At 47.2% G+C, this 17153-nt stretch overlaps 1 protein-coding gene across 3 annotated transcripts in view; it reads left to right on the plus strand.

Annotated features, from left to right (window-relative positions):
• LOC143831973 (SLAM family member 5-like) overlaps positions 1–17153 on the plus strand; it is a 44509-nt gene that overhangs the window by 8339 nt on the left and 19017 nt on the right. Inside the window, exons 3-5 of one of the 3 annotated variants that reach the window (XM_077325622.1) lie at positions 3102–3365; positions 9969–10010; positions 17033–17143. In XM_077325622.1, the coding sequence (XP_077181737.1) occupies positions 3102–3365; positions 9969–10010; positions 17033–17143 (417 nt within the window). The remainder of the gene's footprint in view (positions 1–3101; positions 3366–9968; positions 10011–17032; positions 17144–17153) is intronic. The other 2 variants (XM_077325642.1, XM_077325634.1) reach the window with 2 other exon arrangements.

The following is a 17153-nucleotide window of genomic DNA, read 5'->3' on the forward strand; positions in this document are numbered from 1 at the left end:
CCTGATGATTATTTTATTCTCTTCACTTGCTTATTTCTGTGATGCACAGAGCATTTCTGTTGGAAAATTTCCCCTCTCCTTTATTTATTTTATTTATTTCTTTTTCAATTGATGTCCCAGCACCCCCAGCAAGCTGGCTCACGGCAGGTCACAGATAAAACCCTGAATTAAAGCATGCAATATTATCCCATTAAAACACCCATTAAAAACACCCCTGTGGTGGCAACAATTCCAAAATCCCATAGCATTAGCGATCATCTGGTGTCAGGGGGCCCCGAGTGCTGCCTCATCACCCACAGCGATGGTTGGCTGGTGAGGACTCTACCAGTTTTTAGTTCTGCTCTTTCTCCCATTCCATGCAGGGCTGGTTTATCTATGTAGCACATGTAGCACGTGATAGAGGCCCCACACTTTCAGGGGCCCCGCATGGTGCCTCCCCCCTTATGGATCAGGGCCATGGCCGCTCTCCTACCCCCTTTTCCTACATTAAGGACAGTTGGAGTGACACCCTTTTCTACTGTGGAGAGCCCCTTTGCCCCTAGTCTGGCTGCTTCCACTGCAAGGGTACTCTGCTTGGGCCCCACGGACCCTGAAACTGGCTCTGGTGCTAGGGGCCCCACAAACCCCTAAACCACTCCTGGTTCTGCAGGCTTTTTGGTCACCCTTGTGCCATCCGAGGAATGTTCAGGGCCCAAGAAGAGCGACTGGGGAACTCCCCCAGAGCACAGGACTCCTGCTGATGACAAGCATTAGATTAAGAGTCTTCTGCTGACCTAGTCCTGGACCCCCCAAGTCTCAAGTTGTATCACCAAGATTGCTTAAAAGGAGCCTGTTCATCTGGCCCCAAATCTTCCCATTCATCTATCCCCAGCTTTGGAGGTTGTGATTTTATACTCCTGTGCTGCGTGGGAGAATTTGGAGGACAACATTCAAACATAACCCTGTTTTTGCACACCCATTACTTTCCTAGTTACACATATCTAGCCATCTGTGCCCAGCATCTGTAACCATTAGTGGCTCTTAATATTTTGAAAGAGCCACTGGGAGGAGCAGTGTCCGGGCCCTGTCTGGCCCACGTCCGGGTGTCTGGACACTGTTTCCGTCTCCACGGGCCAATCCGTACACACTCAGAAAAGCTGGGCACACCCAGATTGGGCCAGCCCCTGGAGCGCCCGCCCCCCAGAAGCTGGCCACAAGACACACATGCAGCCTCGTGGCCCATGCTCCCTGGCCACCAAGGAGGGCACTCCCACAATGCCCTGGCCAGCCTACTGCTCAGCCCAGCTGCCAGCTCATGTGGCAGGCCAGCTAGCTGTGGGGATGTAACCCAAGCCGCCAGCAGAACGCACAGGTAGGGTGGACGCAGCACCATCGGCGGTGGGTGCCACTAGCACTGGTTGCATTCCTGGGTGCAATGGGGCTTTCGGGTTAGTTTAAAATATAAGAAAGTTTAAGAAATGTTCTGTGCACTCATTTCAGGCTGAGCAAGGAAACAAAAAGAGAGGAGGGAAGATGCAGACCCCTTTCGCTGCCTTACACTTGGTTCTTAGCCTACGGATATTTAAATAGGATAGGTTCTGTCCCTTTTAGCAGGGTGTGAGAAGAAGAAGAAGAGTTGGTTCTTATATGCTGCTTTTCTCTATCCGAAGGAGTCTCAAAGCAGCTTACATTCGCCTTCCCATTCCTCTCCCCACAACAGACACCCTGTGAGGTGGGTGAGGCTGAGAGAGCCCTGATATTCCTGCTTAGTGAGGTTTTATCAGTGCTGTGGGGAGCCCAAGGTCACCCAGCTGGTTGCATGTGGGGGAGGAGTGGGGAATCAAACCTGGCTCACCAGATTAGAAGTCCGCACTCCTAGACAATACACCAATATGGCTCTCAGCATCTGAGGTAGGAAGCTGCTGTCCTGCTTGGGCCAAACTCTTTCGCATAGTCAAGAGTTTGAGTGCCCGATGCTGGGAGCCTGGTGGCTCCTTTCTCCAGCCCCCTCTTTTTCGGCAGCTGTGAGTTGGCAACTGGTGCTGATGGACAGAGAACAGTCAGAATAACTGAGACTTTGGGTGGAGGACCTTTCTCTGCAGACCACTTTCACCTTGTCCCATATTACAAATACAGCAGTGAGGAACAAGATTGTAGAAAGGATCCATCCACCGTGATACTCAGTGGCCTTTCTCTCCTGAGAGATCTCGCCCTGAGATGCAGAGTGTTTCTGTGCACAGGGAGGCCTGCATGTGCTTCCCCTCGATACACACACACACACACACACACACACACACACAGGCAGACCCTTTCTATCCAAGCAAAGGGCGTCTCGTTTTGCTGTATACATTTCTGAGTTGATTTGCTGCTGCAGACAGCTCTCAAAGCCATTTATGTCACATTTTTAAGATTACAAACCACTGAAAGTAGTAAACGTAGAATAGATTAGACTTTTGCTGGAGATAAATTGTATGTGATCCAGAAGATACAGAGTGAGCAGTTTAGTCCTGTAATGGTTGAAATACAGTGTGCAGATCACATTTTCAAGTTTCCCAGGTCTCTTCTAGCATGAGGAAGGCACTGTTTCCCATGGCACTGACTACTTTCACATAACTACAGAAACCTGCCATACCTGTTTGACCTAAGACTTTGCAGCATGCCCACTGGACTGCATGACTACGCCACTTTCAGCCCTCACAATAATTTGCTAAAACTGGTTGTAGCTGGTGGGAGAGGAAACATGCAAGAGAGAGACATGAAAAAGGCTTTTTATCTCAAAAATACTACCACCACCACCACCACCACCCAAGCATTTTATGCGTAGGATAAAAAATATCCACAATTTTCTGTTCTACAGGAGGCCCCACCAGTACTCCATGTCCCAGGCCAAAACACAAAGTTATGTTTGGATCTGCTGTTTTCCTTCATTTTTCAGATTTTTATCATCTCTTAAAGAGATGATAATGTTCATCTGTATATTATGAGAGCAACCCTAAGGATGCCTAACCAGTATCTGACTCTAGTCAATTCAATGGGGCTTACTCCTGGAAAAGTGTTCTTAGACTGGTGTTCTATGTCTCCTTCCAATCTCCTATTTCTCCCCCCCCCACCCCCTCCCCCAGAAAATCTGTCGGAGAGTGACCTGAAAGTTCGGTGTGAAAACTATACCTGCAGGGATGGGAATTGCACAGCACAGCTGACCTGCTCTGCAGGGGAGTGGGAGGATGGAGTGAATTACACCTGGACCTCAACAAGCATGGGTGGAAAGATCTCCTCTCCAGTTGTCCAGAGCCCTTTTCAAGACGGTGACATGAACTACACCTGCACAGCAGAGAATCCTGTCAGCAAAGCCTCCAAGACTGTCTCTGTCAAGCAGACCTGTGAAGGTAATAACCCACTCTTTCCTTGCAGAGTTATTCAGTATTATTACAGAACTATTGCATACCTGTTTTTGATTTTGTCTAATGATATATAATTATGAATGTTCAAAGGGGGATGTACATTTATTTCCTAATGAATGGGCGGGGGGAGTTAGAACAAACACAGAGATGGTTTTGTACATTTACTTTGTTCCTAGCACTCTAGTCAGAAAGTTTAAGGGGGTCACAAGAACTAGGAAAGAGGTTTAACTGACACTGAAGCTTTCCCATCAACGAAGCCAAACAAATACAAGGGGATTTCCGCACCCTTTAAAATTAGTGAGATACTTACCTTTCGTTATCATTATATTCTGGCCCCTCCGCATGATGTCGCCAACATGCAGTGTCTGAGCAGTAAACAGCCAGCTACATCATCCATTTTAAAGCGCTAGTTGGTGAATCCACATATGTAGCACTACCTACTGGAAAGCAACCAGCAGGCCACCAGCAAAAAAAATGTATGGAGGCAAAGAATCGCTATATCCACCTCCAATGTCTTGCCCTTGCACCTGTCTCCCCCTCCCTTCTCTCGGGGATAGAAGTTTTTGGGATTTTTTAGTGAACTGCCTGGAGCAACAAATAGGCGTTCTGTCATGCAGGCAAAGGCAAAAAAATGTCCCCCATAAGCAGTGATTCCATAACTAGTGTCAATAAAGAAGCACTATGCATCTATGATTAGATACATAGGCATTTCAGTGAACTATTGATTTAAAAACATTAGCGGGCATTGCAGGCCCTTTAAAGCATGGAGAAAGGAGATTGGCTGCCTGGCTTGATTGACAGGGGGAAGAGAGTCGCGTATAAATTGCGTTGCTCTCTTCCGCCATTACCAGCAGCACTTGTGGAGGGTGAGAAGCGCAAAATGGCGCCAGAGAAGAGCGAGAGAGCAAAAAAGGGGGGTGGGAGACGTGATTATATGTAGCATTACACCACTCAGCTAGCATAACACTATTTTTAACAATGTGCGGAAATGCACTAATTATTCCTTTAGATCTGTCTGTGCTTCTGCAAATCTTTATTGAGTCAGTGACCCACAGAGCCCTTTTTAGATTATGTAGTCATATATTGTTGAGTTTCAAGCCAGCTTTTGCACTCTCCTCCTTCACCCGCATCAGGAGGCTCTTTAGTTCCTCTTCGCTTTCTGCCATTAGAGTGGTATCATCTGAATATCTAAGGTTCTTAATATTTCTCCCTGCACAAACCCAATTTGTGACTCATCTAACCTCACCTTTCTCATGATGAGCTCCACATACAAGTTAAATAAACTCAACATCAAGAAAACAAAGATCATGGCATCGGGCCCTCTCAATTCCTGGCAAATAGATGGGGAAGAAATGGAGATAGTGACAGATTTTATTTTCCTGGGCTCCAAGATGGGGACTGCAGCAAAGAATTTAAAATACGCTTGCTCCTGGGGAAGAAAGCTATGGTAAATCTAGACAGCATCCTAAAAAGCAGAGACATCACCCTGCCAATGAAAGTGTGTTTAGTCAAGCCTATGGTCTTCCCAGTTGCAATGTACGGCTGTGAAAGTTGGACCATAACGAAGGCCAAGTGTCAAAGAATTGAAGCTTTTGAACTCTGGTGCTGGAGAAGACTCTTGCGAGTCCCTTGGACTGCAAGGCGAACAAACCGGTCAGTCCTAAAGGAGATCAACCCTGACTGCTCTTTAGAAGGCCAGATCCTGAAGATGACACTCAAATACTTTGACCACCTCACAAGAAGGAAGGACTCCCTGGAGAAGAGCCTAATGCTGGGAGCGATTGAGGGCAAAAGAAGAAGGGGACAACAGAGAATGAGGTGGCTGGATGGAGTCACTGAAGCAGTCGGTGCAAACTTAAATGGATTCCGGGGAATGGTAGACAGGAAGGCCTGGAGGATCATTGTCCATGGGGTTGAGATGAGTCGGACATGACAACAAGTCATATATTTGGGAGTGGAAAGTGCTGTTAAATCACAACCAACTTATAGCCACTCCATAGGGTTTTCAAGGCAAACAGAGGTGGTTGACTATTCTCTGCCTTTGTATACCAACCCTGGTCTTCCTTGAGAGCCTTCATTCCAAGTATTAACCAGAGCTGACCTTGCTTAACTTCCAATATCTGACAAGATCAGGATAGCCTGAACCATTTATGTCAGGGTGTTATACAGTTAAGGCATGTTTATTTTTAAAGTTAGAGGGGTTTGCTTTCTGCTGTGCAATTATTTAGCATAACAGCACAGCTACATTCAGTTGTAAAGAAACCTGTTTCCCACTGACGTCAATATAATACTGTGATAAAATAAGGGTGGATTCTGTCCCATTTTCCTCCATTTAATAATTTGAGAGCCAGTTTGGTGTAGTGATTAGGAGTGTGGACTTCGAATCTGGTGAGCCGGGTTCAATTCTGCACTCCCCACCAGCTGGGTGACCATGGGCTTGCCACAGCACTGATAAAACTGCTCTGACCGAGCAGTGATATCAGGGCTCTCTCAGCCTTATCCACTTCACAGGGTGTCTGTTGTGGGGAGAGGAATGGGAAGGTGACTGTAAGCCACTTTGAGCCTCCTTTGGCTAGAGAAAAGTGGCATATAAGAACCAACTCTTCTTCTTCTAAATATGTATGTAAAGATTATGAATTAATTTAATTTAATTATTTGTCAGTTTCTTAGTCCGACCCTCCCTACAAGCTGGCCTGCATCGGTTCCCAACACACATGTTAAACCACATTACAAAATCAAAATTACAACCATACTACGACTTTAAAAGCTCTGATTTTATCTGCTGCACAATCCACTTTTTCCAATGATGTTAACAGCGGGAATGAGATTTTTGGTGGGGGGATGATTTGGCCACGAAAGTAGGGTCAGTGAGGGTGGGCTGATAGTTGTGAATTTCCTGCATTCTGCAGGGGGCTGGACCAGATGACCCTGGAGGTTCCTTCCAACTCTATGATTCTATGACCCAGAGGTGAATGTAGGGAGGCCACTAGATTTCACTGGCTGTGCATGTCCTGGCCTCAATGAAATGACTGGTGAAAGAACGCTGTTTTGCAGGCCCTGCAGAACTTAAATAGTTCTGTCAGGGCTCGAGTCCTGGTCGATAGCTTGTTTCACCAGGCTTGGGCCACAGCTGATCGATGCCAGACACACTTCTTTCAGGAAGAGGACCCCTAATATTAGCAACTGATGATGTTAACATCCTTCTGGGAGCATACTGGGTGAGACGGTCCCTTAGATATGCAGGGCCCAGACTTCTTATGCCTTGAAGGTTAAAACCAAAACCTTAAATCTGATCCAGAATGCGACTGGCATCCAATGCAGCTGTTGGAGGGTAAGACCTGGGCAGCTACATTCTATACCAGCTGCAGTTTCCAGGTCAGGGCTGAACGTAGACCCGCATAGACTGAGTTCCAGTAATCTAGTCTGGCGGTGACTGTCGCATGGATACCTGTGGCTAGGTTTTCCAGCATGTTACATTCATGATCTGAGCCTCCATCGTAAGGGAGGCATCAAAGATCACTCCCAGGCTCCTGACAGAGTTCCTGATTTTGTAGAATGGGAGAGAAATGAGATTTGATGCCTATATGATGGAACTGCCTGAAAACTGAAACTCCCTTTCATCCATTTGGTTTGGAATTGGGAAATCAATTTATTAATTATAGATTGGTATCACGGGCTGGTGCCATGTCCCTTTCTTCTCAAGGCATTGAATAAAGAGTGACTAGTGCAATTCTAAGAACACTTTCCTAGGAGTAAGCTCAGTTAGCATTGCGTGCTCCAACTTGCTTCGGCTGCTCCGGAGAGCACCGAAGCCCGAGGTGGCAGCGCCGTGGCATGGAGGAGAGGGGCAGCGGTGGTGTGCCAGCCAGTGCCCACAAGCAGGTGCAGAGCTCTGAGCCTACTTGCGGGCACTAGCGGGTATGCTTCCGCCACCCCTCCCCTCCAACCCTAACACCAGTAGAGTTCTAAGTAGGCCTGCTTAGGAATGCATTAATAACTGAGGACAATAATGCAGAATTTTAATTGTATAAACAATGACCTCCTTCATAAATTGAAATACGTTGTCTCAGTACTGTTATCACATTTCCTTGTTTGACGGGAAAGGGTTGCTTTTTTTTTTAAGTCAAAGGTCATAAAAATGAATAGTTGTAACCACAAAGTCTATCTAAGCCTTTGCAAAATGGCACGCCCCTCATTACGACAAGGAACTGGCTGAAGGGACAGAGTAGGCCTGAAGATGGTAGAACATCCTGGATGGCTTGCCAAATAGGAAGTTGCGTCTGGAAAGGAGTTTCCACTCCTGTAGCATAAGAAATCCTGTACTAGCACCAGCTGAGCTCAGTAACTGATATAAATTACGCACATTAAACGTAATTCATTGCCTACGTTAACATCCTTTCTGTTGCTAATTCCAAGAGGGAGCCATGCCTTGTACTGAAATTGTAATCCCCTGAGCATCAGAATTTTTACTCAGTCCTGTGGCTGATTTCTAAGATTCCAAAAGGTACCTACAATTGTCCTGTTAAGGACTAGTAACTTGTATTTAAGGGGGGTAAAGGAAGAGTCACTCAAGATACTAGATACAGCCACTGTCCAAAGGTCCAGTGAAGTGTATATATCAGACTTTCTCACCCAGGGTTTTGTGAAACCCTGGGGTTTCTTGATGACCCTGGAAGGGTTTCCCAAATGGGTGGGAGTTAATTATTTTTATATACATATTTTAGATTTGTTAAACCTTTATTGAGTGATATGACCATATATGGTCAAGCCGAACCCCCTCAAATGGCCAGTAATGGGCCTGCAGGGGGCGGGAGGAGGTGGGGCCCCGGGTGGGCGTGTCCACAGCTATGCTGCCCAACTGTATTCTACACAAACACGGCACTTCTGGGGTTTCTCAAAGCCTGAAGAATGTGTCGAGGGTTTCTCAATGGAAAAAAAGCTGAGAAAGTCTGGTATATATTATCACAGGGTTCATTATGACACCTGGGCAGATGGCAAGTCCAAGAACTTGGTCTTGCTTTGGTGCTTCTTACAGTCCCCCGAATATATAAAAATCAACAGGTGGAAATGGTTCTTGCACACATGGGAATCAAGAGGATCCCTTGCGAAAGTCAGAACTGCAGCCGAAATACCAGTCCCCCCTCGGCAGAACCCCTGTTGAGGACTATACTGGGAGCCCCTTTCTGCACATAGGTTTTATCTAGGAAGCAAATCATCCCAGCTCAACAGAGGTTGCTACAGGAGGTCTTGTGTACATACTGGATTCACAATCTGCACTGGGGTGCTTCCAAAATGTTTGTGTTTTCATGTCTCCTCAGATTTCATAGTTTTGAATTTGCTGTCTTCGTTGGCCAAGTGAAAGTGATACATTAGGAATCGCCAGCTGTTCTGCTTTCTGGGTCTCAGTTTCGCACAGGGAAGGCACAGTTTGCCAGAGTTTTCTGTCCCTTCAGGGATCCTGGGTGCGGAGCAGTGCTATAGGGGGACTGGAGGGGAGTAGCTGTGACTTTCCTGGATTGTATAGGGCAGGGGTAGTCAAACTGCAGCCCTCCAGATGTCCTTGGACATTCGCTGGCAGGGGCTCCTGAGAATTGTAGTCCATGGACATCTGGAGGGCCGCAGTTTGACTACCCCTGGTGTAGGGGGTTGGACTGGATGACTGAACCTCCCAGCTCTGTTACTAGGTCCCTTTTTCGAACTCATTTGTGTCTTTTTCACATGCATGCCCATACCAGTCAAGGCAATCTGGGCTCCAAGGCAGGGTCTCAGGCTCCGCAGGGAAAGGAGGCCGGTCCTGGCTGAGGAGGGGAGACGCCTCAGAAAGAGGCCCAACCAGGGAGCCAGCCTGCCTCCAGCCGTCCACTCCCTCTGCTCGGCTTGGGCTCGCTGAAGGGAAGGATCTGAAGGCCGGGCACTCCCCCCTCCCCACTGTCCTTTCCCTCCCCTCAAGCAGAGGTGGTGGGTGGCTGGAGGCAGGCTGGTTCCCCAGCCCCAACCAATATTCTAGGGTCAGAATCTTATATGGATTTTCTTTGGGGGGGTGCTGGCAGCTTGTTCACCTTTGGGACGCATGATAGAGGGTAGTAAATCCACTTTCCTGGATTTACCACGTAGTGATTTAAAAATGGCCGCACCGTGAAACAGCCTCGGGAGGTTGGTGACATCATTTGGAGAATGACGTCACCCAATAAGCCGCCAGAATTCAGAGGCTGTGTCGCCAAATATCCCTTGTGTGGAAGTTGTGATATAATTTTTGCTTCAGCTGGGTCGCTAGGTTTTATTCCTGAACACAAAGCAACATAGGGGAGGGGGAAAGATACAGAAGGGCTGAAATGATGTCTGCTCTGATTCCAGAATTAATTTTAGAAACGCTCCAAAGGGGATAAAGGAACTGTGGAACGAAGGCCAGAGTGAATCAACAGAACAATAATAGAATGGATGGGGGGGGGGGATCCACTTGTGACTAGCTAGAAGAATATGCAAGTCAGAGTCTACTAAACAGCTCTGAGCATTTTTTTTTAACCAGTGGTATTACATTTCCTGATCTCTGTTTCTTTCTAATCTGCCTTCTCACACTTGCTGTGCAAGCACCGATTTCAACGACAGGACCTGCGACTCCCACGCAGACTGGTGAGCTCCGCTCCCCCCCCCACTCCCCGTTATGTGCTGTTTGTACCCCTTTGCCGAATCCTTGGAGATTCCCAGTGCCTTGTGCTACCAAGGGGAGGGGGTGACTCCAAGAACAAGAAGGGCGATCATACCATAGAGAAGTCCCTGCTTTGTCAATCACCCCACCTGACTTGAAAGAAACCACCTACTAAGCAGAAGCAGGGAATAGATTTGAGATTCCCAGCCAATGTGACAGGTGGAAGCAAATTCTTTCTCCAAACCAATCATGCATTTGTGGCATGGGTTCAAAATTCCACCAGCATAGTCATCCCACAATGACTATTGTCCCAGCAGCATAATTTTCAGGTTAACTCCAGCTTGTCTGTCATTTTCATCTCTTCTGAAGGCACGAAGGAGAAACAGAATCATGAGATGAGGAGGGAGGGGTGGGAAGGGAACTAGACTCAGACTCGCAAGATAATTAGTCTACCCAAACTTGCCCAATGCTGCCATAAACCCATCAACTTCTGGTGTTCCAAAGGACCTTCCTTGTTCCTATTTAAGGGTGAAATGCTGAAAGGTAGATTTGGGTCAGTGTCAAACCTCCCAACATTTCACAAAACGGAAACCATGGACACAACCGCTATTCTTACAGCAGCAATTACTGAAACACACACACAGTTCCCATCAGTAAAGGCTGCAGTTTGTCTGTCCTGCAGAGCAGGGGTAGTCAACCTGTGGTCCTCCAGATGTTCATGGACTACAATTTGCGGTTGCTGGCAGGGGCTCACGGGAATTGTAGTCCATGAACATCTGGAGGACCACAGGTTGACTACCCCTGCTACAGAGCACTCAATTACAAGGGACTGTCCTAGTGGATTTAAAAGCCAAGGGGAGTTGAAATTGTTGGGGGGGAGGGCAAAGATACACCCATGTTTTGTTTTTTTAAGGCCTCTGGGGACCTGACAGAGCAAAATTCTGGATGGTGAAAAATGCTAATTCGGTCGGCTAGACATGGAAGCCTGGTTCTATATAAATTATTCACATTCACAATCCTCTATATAGCCATAAGACTATTAATCTTTCTGTACTGAAGATTTGGGCTTTGTATTAGCTCATGAAGTCTCTAGGGCTGCTGTCTGTCATGCTCATTAAAAAGCTGCCTTGCACAGAATCCATCTAGCTTAATGTATATATATATATATACACTATATATATATACTCCCTGAAGATGCCTAGTTTTAAAAATACGGGGACCCCATTCAGTATAAATAAACCCCCTTTATTTCAGTCTTGGGCCGGTCCTGGTTAGAGCAGCTGGTTCATTTGAAGGGACGTGTTGTAGGCCAAACAGGATAGAGACAACCCACCACCACCACCACTGAGATGGTTTGCAGCTGGCCAGATGTTCCCCGAATATTACTGAGTTTGACTGGCATTGAGCTCTGGAGAGCAGAGAATAGTTTCCACTGAGATATTGTAGGTAGAGATGTCAGGGACTGAACTGGAACTGCAGGGCCACAAAACATAGGTTCAAAGTGAGAGCCGGAGTTTGCCCTTTACAGCAGGGGTAGTCAACCTGTGGTCCTCCAGACGTCCATGGATTACAATTCCCATGAGCCCTTGCCAGCAAACTCTGGCAGAGGCTCATGGGAGCTGTAGTCCATGGACATCTGGGGGACCGCAGGTTGACTACCCCTGCTTTACAGGACAGCTGTGTCTTGAACTGGGCTGTAAGAGCACTCCACAACAACTAAGCAAGGCTGCTCTACAAACCTTCCATAGGGAACCTGATGCCACCTCTTTCTCCATTCATGCCCCAAAACCTCCATGTGCCTTTTGAAGCAAGTTGATCAATGCTGAAGTGGGGGGATAAGCTATGCACAGGCAAGAAGAGCTCAGAGACAAGCTTCCATTCCCCCCCCCATACCTCCAGATAGGGTTGCCAGCCTCCAGGGAGTTGCTTGAGATCTCTTGCTACTACAATTGATCTCTGGCACTGTACCCTATTGAAGTCTCTCCCCTCCTCAGAACCCACCATCCTCAGGCTCCACCCCCAACATCTCCAAGTATTTCCCAGCCCAAACCTGGCAATTGTACCCCCAGAGCATACCTAAGAGGCCAGTAAAGGTCAGTGTTGGAGTTGTAACTAGAATGGGGCTAGAAGGGGTACTGCTCCAATTGGACCCCGGTTCATCCCATCAAAGAACTGGGGAGAAAACCAAACTTTTATATTTGTCTTGACAGCTCCTTTAAACAAAAAAAAAGAAGAAGGGGGGATCCCAGATGGTAGTGTGCAAAATTTCATCCAATTGACCCGCCTAGGACTCAGCCCACTCAAAATTTCCATTGGCTCCTGATGGATTTTTTCAAGGTCGCTTTTAATCTTATGATATTTTGATCATCTTGGAAAAAAATCCCCTTTTAGATGATATGACTATGAGTCAGGAAAGAGGCTTAGAAGGGGAGAAACTGAAGGAAATTCCTGTTTCTTTAAGAAATGTGTTCACTACAAGAATTTAAAGGTGCCCATAGCTAGAATTCCAACAGGTTGGGAGTCCCTGGCCCCAAGGAAGTACGTCTGGCCTCAACCAGTTCTGCAGGGCCTGTAAGACAGAGCTCTTCCGCCAAGCTTTTGGTTAGGGCCAGTGAACCTCTAACATCAGTTTGACCTCCCCTGGATAACCCTGCCAAAGAGAACTACTTTTGGCAATTTACATCAGACAGAAATTGTGATGTTTGCACTGAGATGTTTGTAGTTTTAATTTTATGATATATTTTATTGATGTTTTCATTAATGTTTATGTTTTATTGTTGTTAATGAAGTGTTGTCCACCCCCCTGAGCCACTAGAGAGGGCGGTATATAAATAAAAATAACAATAATAACAATGACAATACTAATATATAGCTTTGAGATCCCAGGACCCCATAGAGATATGAAAGGCATAAATATAACAGGCTTGCAGCATTCTCTTCTGCTGCCTTTTATCCTCACCACAACCCTGTGGAGGTTAGTCTGATTGCGTCTGAGTGGCAAAAGGTTGCTCAGCAAGCTTCCAGGTCAGACAGGGGACTCAGCCCTTGGGGTGGGGGTGGATCGTAAATCCTAGCTTGCTTTCACGCATTTGCAGTTGAGTTTTCCAGTGTGGAACAGGGGTTGGAAGGGTCCTCCAGGGTCATCTACTCCAACTACCTACAGAATGCAGAAAATTCACAATGTTTGCTAAAATGCATTGAAAGTGAATTATTCAACATGGATGGAAGCAGCCTGGCCGGACTCTGTAACCACATTGGGCAACATTTGTGTTGCTTACAAAGAAATCACCAGTTTAGGGAATTGTGTTAGCCACCCCCACCCAGGTCATTTAGTCCAGCATTCTGCTTCAACAATAGCCAATCAGATGCCACAGGGAAGTAAATAAGCATGGCCCACTGCTAGGGTTGCCTGCCTCCAGGTGGTAGCTGGAGATCTCCTGGGATTACAGTGATCTTCACTGACAGAGATCAGTTCCCCTGGAGAAAATGGCTGCTTTGGAAAATGAACCCTAGGGCAGGGGTAGTCAACCTGTGGTCCTCCAGATTGTAGTCCATGAACATCTGGAGGACCACAGGTTGACTACCCCTGCCCTAGAGCATTCTACCCCTTTGAAGTCCTTCCTTGCCCCAAATCAGCCTTCCTAAGGCTTCACTCTCCATATCTCCAGGTATTTCCCAACCTGGAGTTAGCAAACAGACTGAGTGACAACAGATCCCTCTAACATGGGGCCACTGGAGGTGGTCTTCTTCTGAAATCAGGGGCCCCGTTTGGCTACCATGGCTAAAAGCCAAGAGCAGTCGCCTCAGCCCTCAGCAGCCCCCTTGTCAAGGAAGAGACCCGTGGGTGGGAGCCACAGGGTGCATCTCAGTTGCCCAAGACTGAAAGGCTGTGGGCTTGAGGAAGACCCAAGTGGGAGTCTGACCGTGTGACCTACTGTCTTATGCTGAATGCTCACGGCAGTCATCTGACCATTCCAAGCCCGGCATTTGTCAACCCGCTCTAAAAACGCAGACATGCTGATGGTGCTCAAGGCTAAAAATAGACCCTCCACTCTGTTTTCTTTCTGCATGTTAAAATTCTCACTTCCTATCCTGTGAAGAAGTGATACCTAAGGTGTCCACACTCCAGATCTCAGTGAAAATGAACCCAAGATAATCTCAACTATGTCCTCTTTTCTTATTTACTTCTTTATGGTCACCACCTGCAACTGGGCTTTCTTGATGAGACTCCAGGCAGGTTGCAAAAGGTACCACAAATTCAGAGACACAGAGCAGGAGGACCAGGACTACCGAACTGGGAAAGAACGCAAGCCAACAAAATAAACCTAGCCAAGGAGTGACATATCTTAACACAGGCCTAACACAGGGTTGTCAATTTTGGGTTGGGAAATGCTTGGAAGTTTGGGGAGGCGGGATTTGGGGAAGGGACCTCAGCATGGCGTCATGCCATGAAGCCAATCTTCCAAAGCAGCCATTTTCTCTGGGGGAGCTGATTTCTGTCTTCTGGAGATCCGTTGTAATTCTGAGAGGTCTCCAAGGCCCGCCTAGAGGATGGCAACCCCACCTACAGAGGCAGAAGACGATACAGTAGAATGAAGGTGATGCCTGCAATAAACCATGTGACAGACTGCAATCCCGTTCCCTTAGAAAAGCGACTTTCTGAGCTGTTATTAACTGTACAACAGTTCTAATCCTTTTATAAAAACGCCCTCCTAGACATTCGGTGTCGTGCACATTCTGCAAAATTATACAAGCAGGGAGGTCTTCCTGGCATGCTCAGACAGGCTGCTCCACAAGGTAGGAGCCATCATAGAGTATGTGTATGAATGGACTTCTGGAGCTACCTTATAGCTAAATTCGACCTTTGGTCCATCAAAGGCAGTCCTGTCTGCTCAGGCTGGCAGTGGCTCTCAGGGACCCCGGCAGAGATCCTTTCCCGTAGAGATGCCAAGGAGAGAGCCTGGGACCTTCTGCATGCCAAACAGATGCTCTGCCACTGAGCTGTGGCAGTTGCCAGTCCACCCCATGTGCAGGGTAGCATCTCCTGAAAGGCTTTGCTCCAATGGCTGATGCTCCCCAGGGGGATATGGATCTGCCAATTTCAGAGGAAGGGTTGTCGCTCTGGTAGCTCACTACGTGTCAAACTGCTGGCTCTGGCAGGGAGGGCTTTGCCTGTTAAGTTGGAGTGCACATCAGGCAGCTGCTAAATGCTCAGGGCCCTTGGCTAGGGTTGCCAGCTGTAATGGAGGGAACGTCCTCTCTTGCAAGAAATAGCACCACCTGGTAAACAATATTAAGCCTCTACTAATATCAAGCCTCTAATATTAAGCCAGACTCCTTCTATTAGAGGCTTAATATTAGTAGAGGCTTAATATAGTTTACCAGGTGGTGCTGTTTGTCTCCAGGCCTGGGAAAGTTTCATTTCCACACATGGAGCTTCTATTAAAGGGAAAGGACATAGTTCTCCAGGTTTGCCTTACTCATAATTTTTTGGCAATCTGTTCAAAAATTCAAAGCAGGACAGCCACAGTGATCAATCAACAAAGGCTGCCATGGGGAATCCTCTATACTTTTTGAATTTTGCATTAAAATGTCACAAGCCTCTGATTCCTCAGGGACTTTTATTGACATTGTTTACACACATACACACCCCTGCCACGTCATTGTGTAGCTCTGTGTGTGTGAGTCCCAGCAGACCGAGGTTTCACTTCATGCATCAGACAAAGTGGGCTGTAGCCCATTAAAGCTTAAGCTAAAATTTATCTGTTCCTCTTTGAGGCTCCGCTAGAATTCCCGATGACATGAGGAAGCTAAAGCAAAGAAGATGACTGTCAACTTTGTATGGGTTTAATTCATGTGCATGCAAAGCACATGATATTTTTGCTGAGCTTGCTTGCACATGTTAAAGAGAGCCCTTCTCTCACTGTTGGAAGTATGTGGGGAGGGGGGAGTTCTAAATGTATTTATATGCCAGGTTTTTGAACTCATGACTTTGCAAGACTCTGCATCTTTCTTTGCTTTCCATTGCATGTGTGTATTGCTTCAGGATCAACAGATTTGCATCTTCATTATTTCTGTGCTCCTTGTACATTCCAAGTTAGGTACACCTGTATGATGTAGGGGTGGCCAAACTGTGGCTCTCCAAATACCCATGGACTACAATTCCCACAAGCCCCTGTCACGCTGGCAGGGCCTCATGGGAATTGTAGTCCATGAACATCTGGAGAGCTAAAGTTTGGCCACCCCTAGAGTGTAGGGATGCTGGCACATCTGTGTTCAAATCCCTGTTTATACCATGGAACCTTGCTGGGTGACCTTGGGCTCATCTCAAACTCGCATGGGCCTACCTCACAGGGTTGTTACATGAGAAGGGAAGAGGGAGGGGGACAACGTTGTGCTTTGAGTCCCAGCTGGGGAGGAAAGCAGGACATAAGTAGTTAAAAGCAAAAATGCATCCACCACCCCCCCCCCACTCCCCTTACATAGTCTTCTTGCAAGACCTTAGTTCTGCAATTGATGGCAGCTCAGGTTTAGCAGAGTTACATAGAGCCATGTGATTGGATTAATGGGCTGTGGATGGGCTAAAAGAGGGGTCCCACCAGTGTTTTTCTGGCACCTGCCATGTTTTCTAGGAAGTGGGCAAGTCCAGGTGGGTCTTTGGCCCAGCCAGGTTTCTGACTGGCCAGTGGCAGTTTGAATGGCTGTGCAAATTTTAGAAGACGTTGCTTAGGCACAAGCTGCCTTTATAACATGAGGCTCTTCAGTGTGTGACTGAAGCTAAGCTGTGGAAACCATTGTGTGTCTGGCTCTGCCTCCTGCAACCTTTGTGGCTACACCTGCCACGGTGTTTGAGGATCCCAAAGGTGCCCAGAGCTCAAAAAGGTGGGGAGGGACCCCTGGGCTAGAAGAACAAGCTTATGCAGGAAACGTGGCACAATCCTCGTTTTAATCACGATCCTGCAGTTCCTGCTGCAATGACTAACGCAATGATGTTGCTCTTTTCAAGCACCTTTGCACAAATCGAATTACGCACTGATTTCTGTGTCGATCATCCTGGCAACTGTCGTAATATTAGCTGTCAGCGTTGGATTTTTTCTGCGGAAGAGGCAAAAAGGAGGTACAGGGCA

Source organism: Paroedura picta, chromosome 1 (assembly GCF_049243985.1).
Source record: "Paroedura picta isolate Pp20150507F chromosome 1, Ppicta_v3.0, whole genome shotgun sequence".
NCBI classification, from domain to species: domain Eukaryota; kingdom Metazoa; phylum Chordata; class Lepidosauria; order Squamata; family Gekkonidae; genus Paroedura; species Paroedura picta.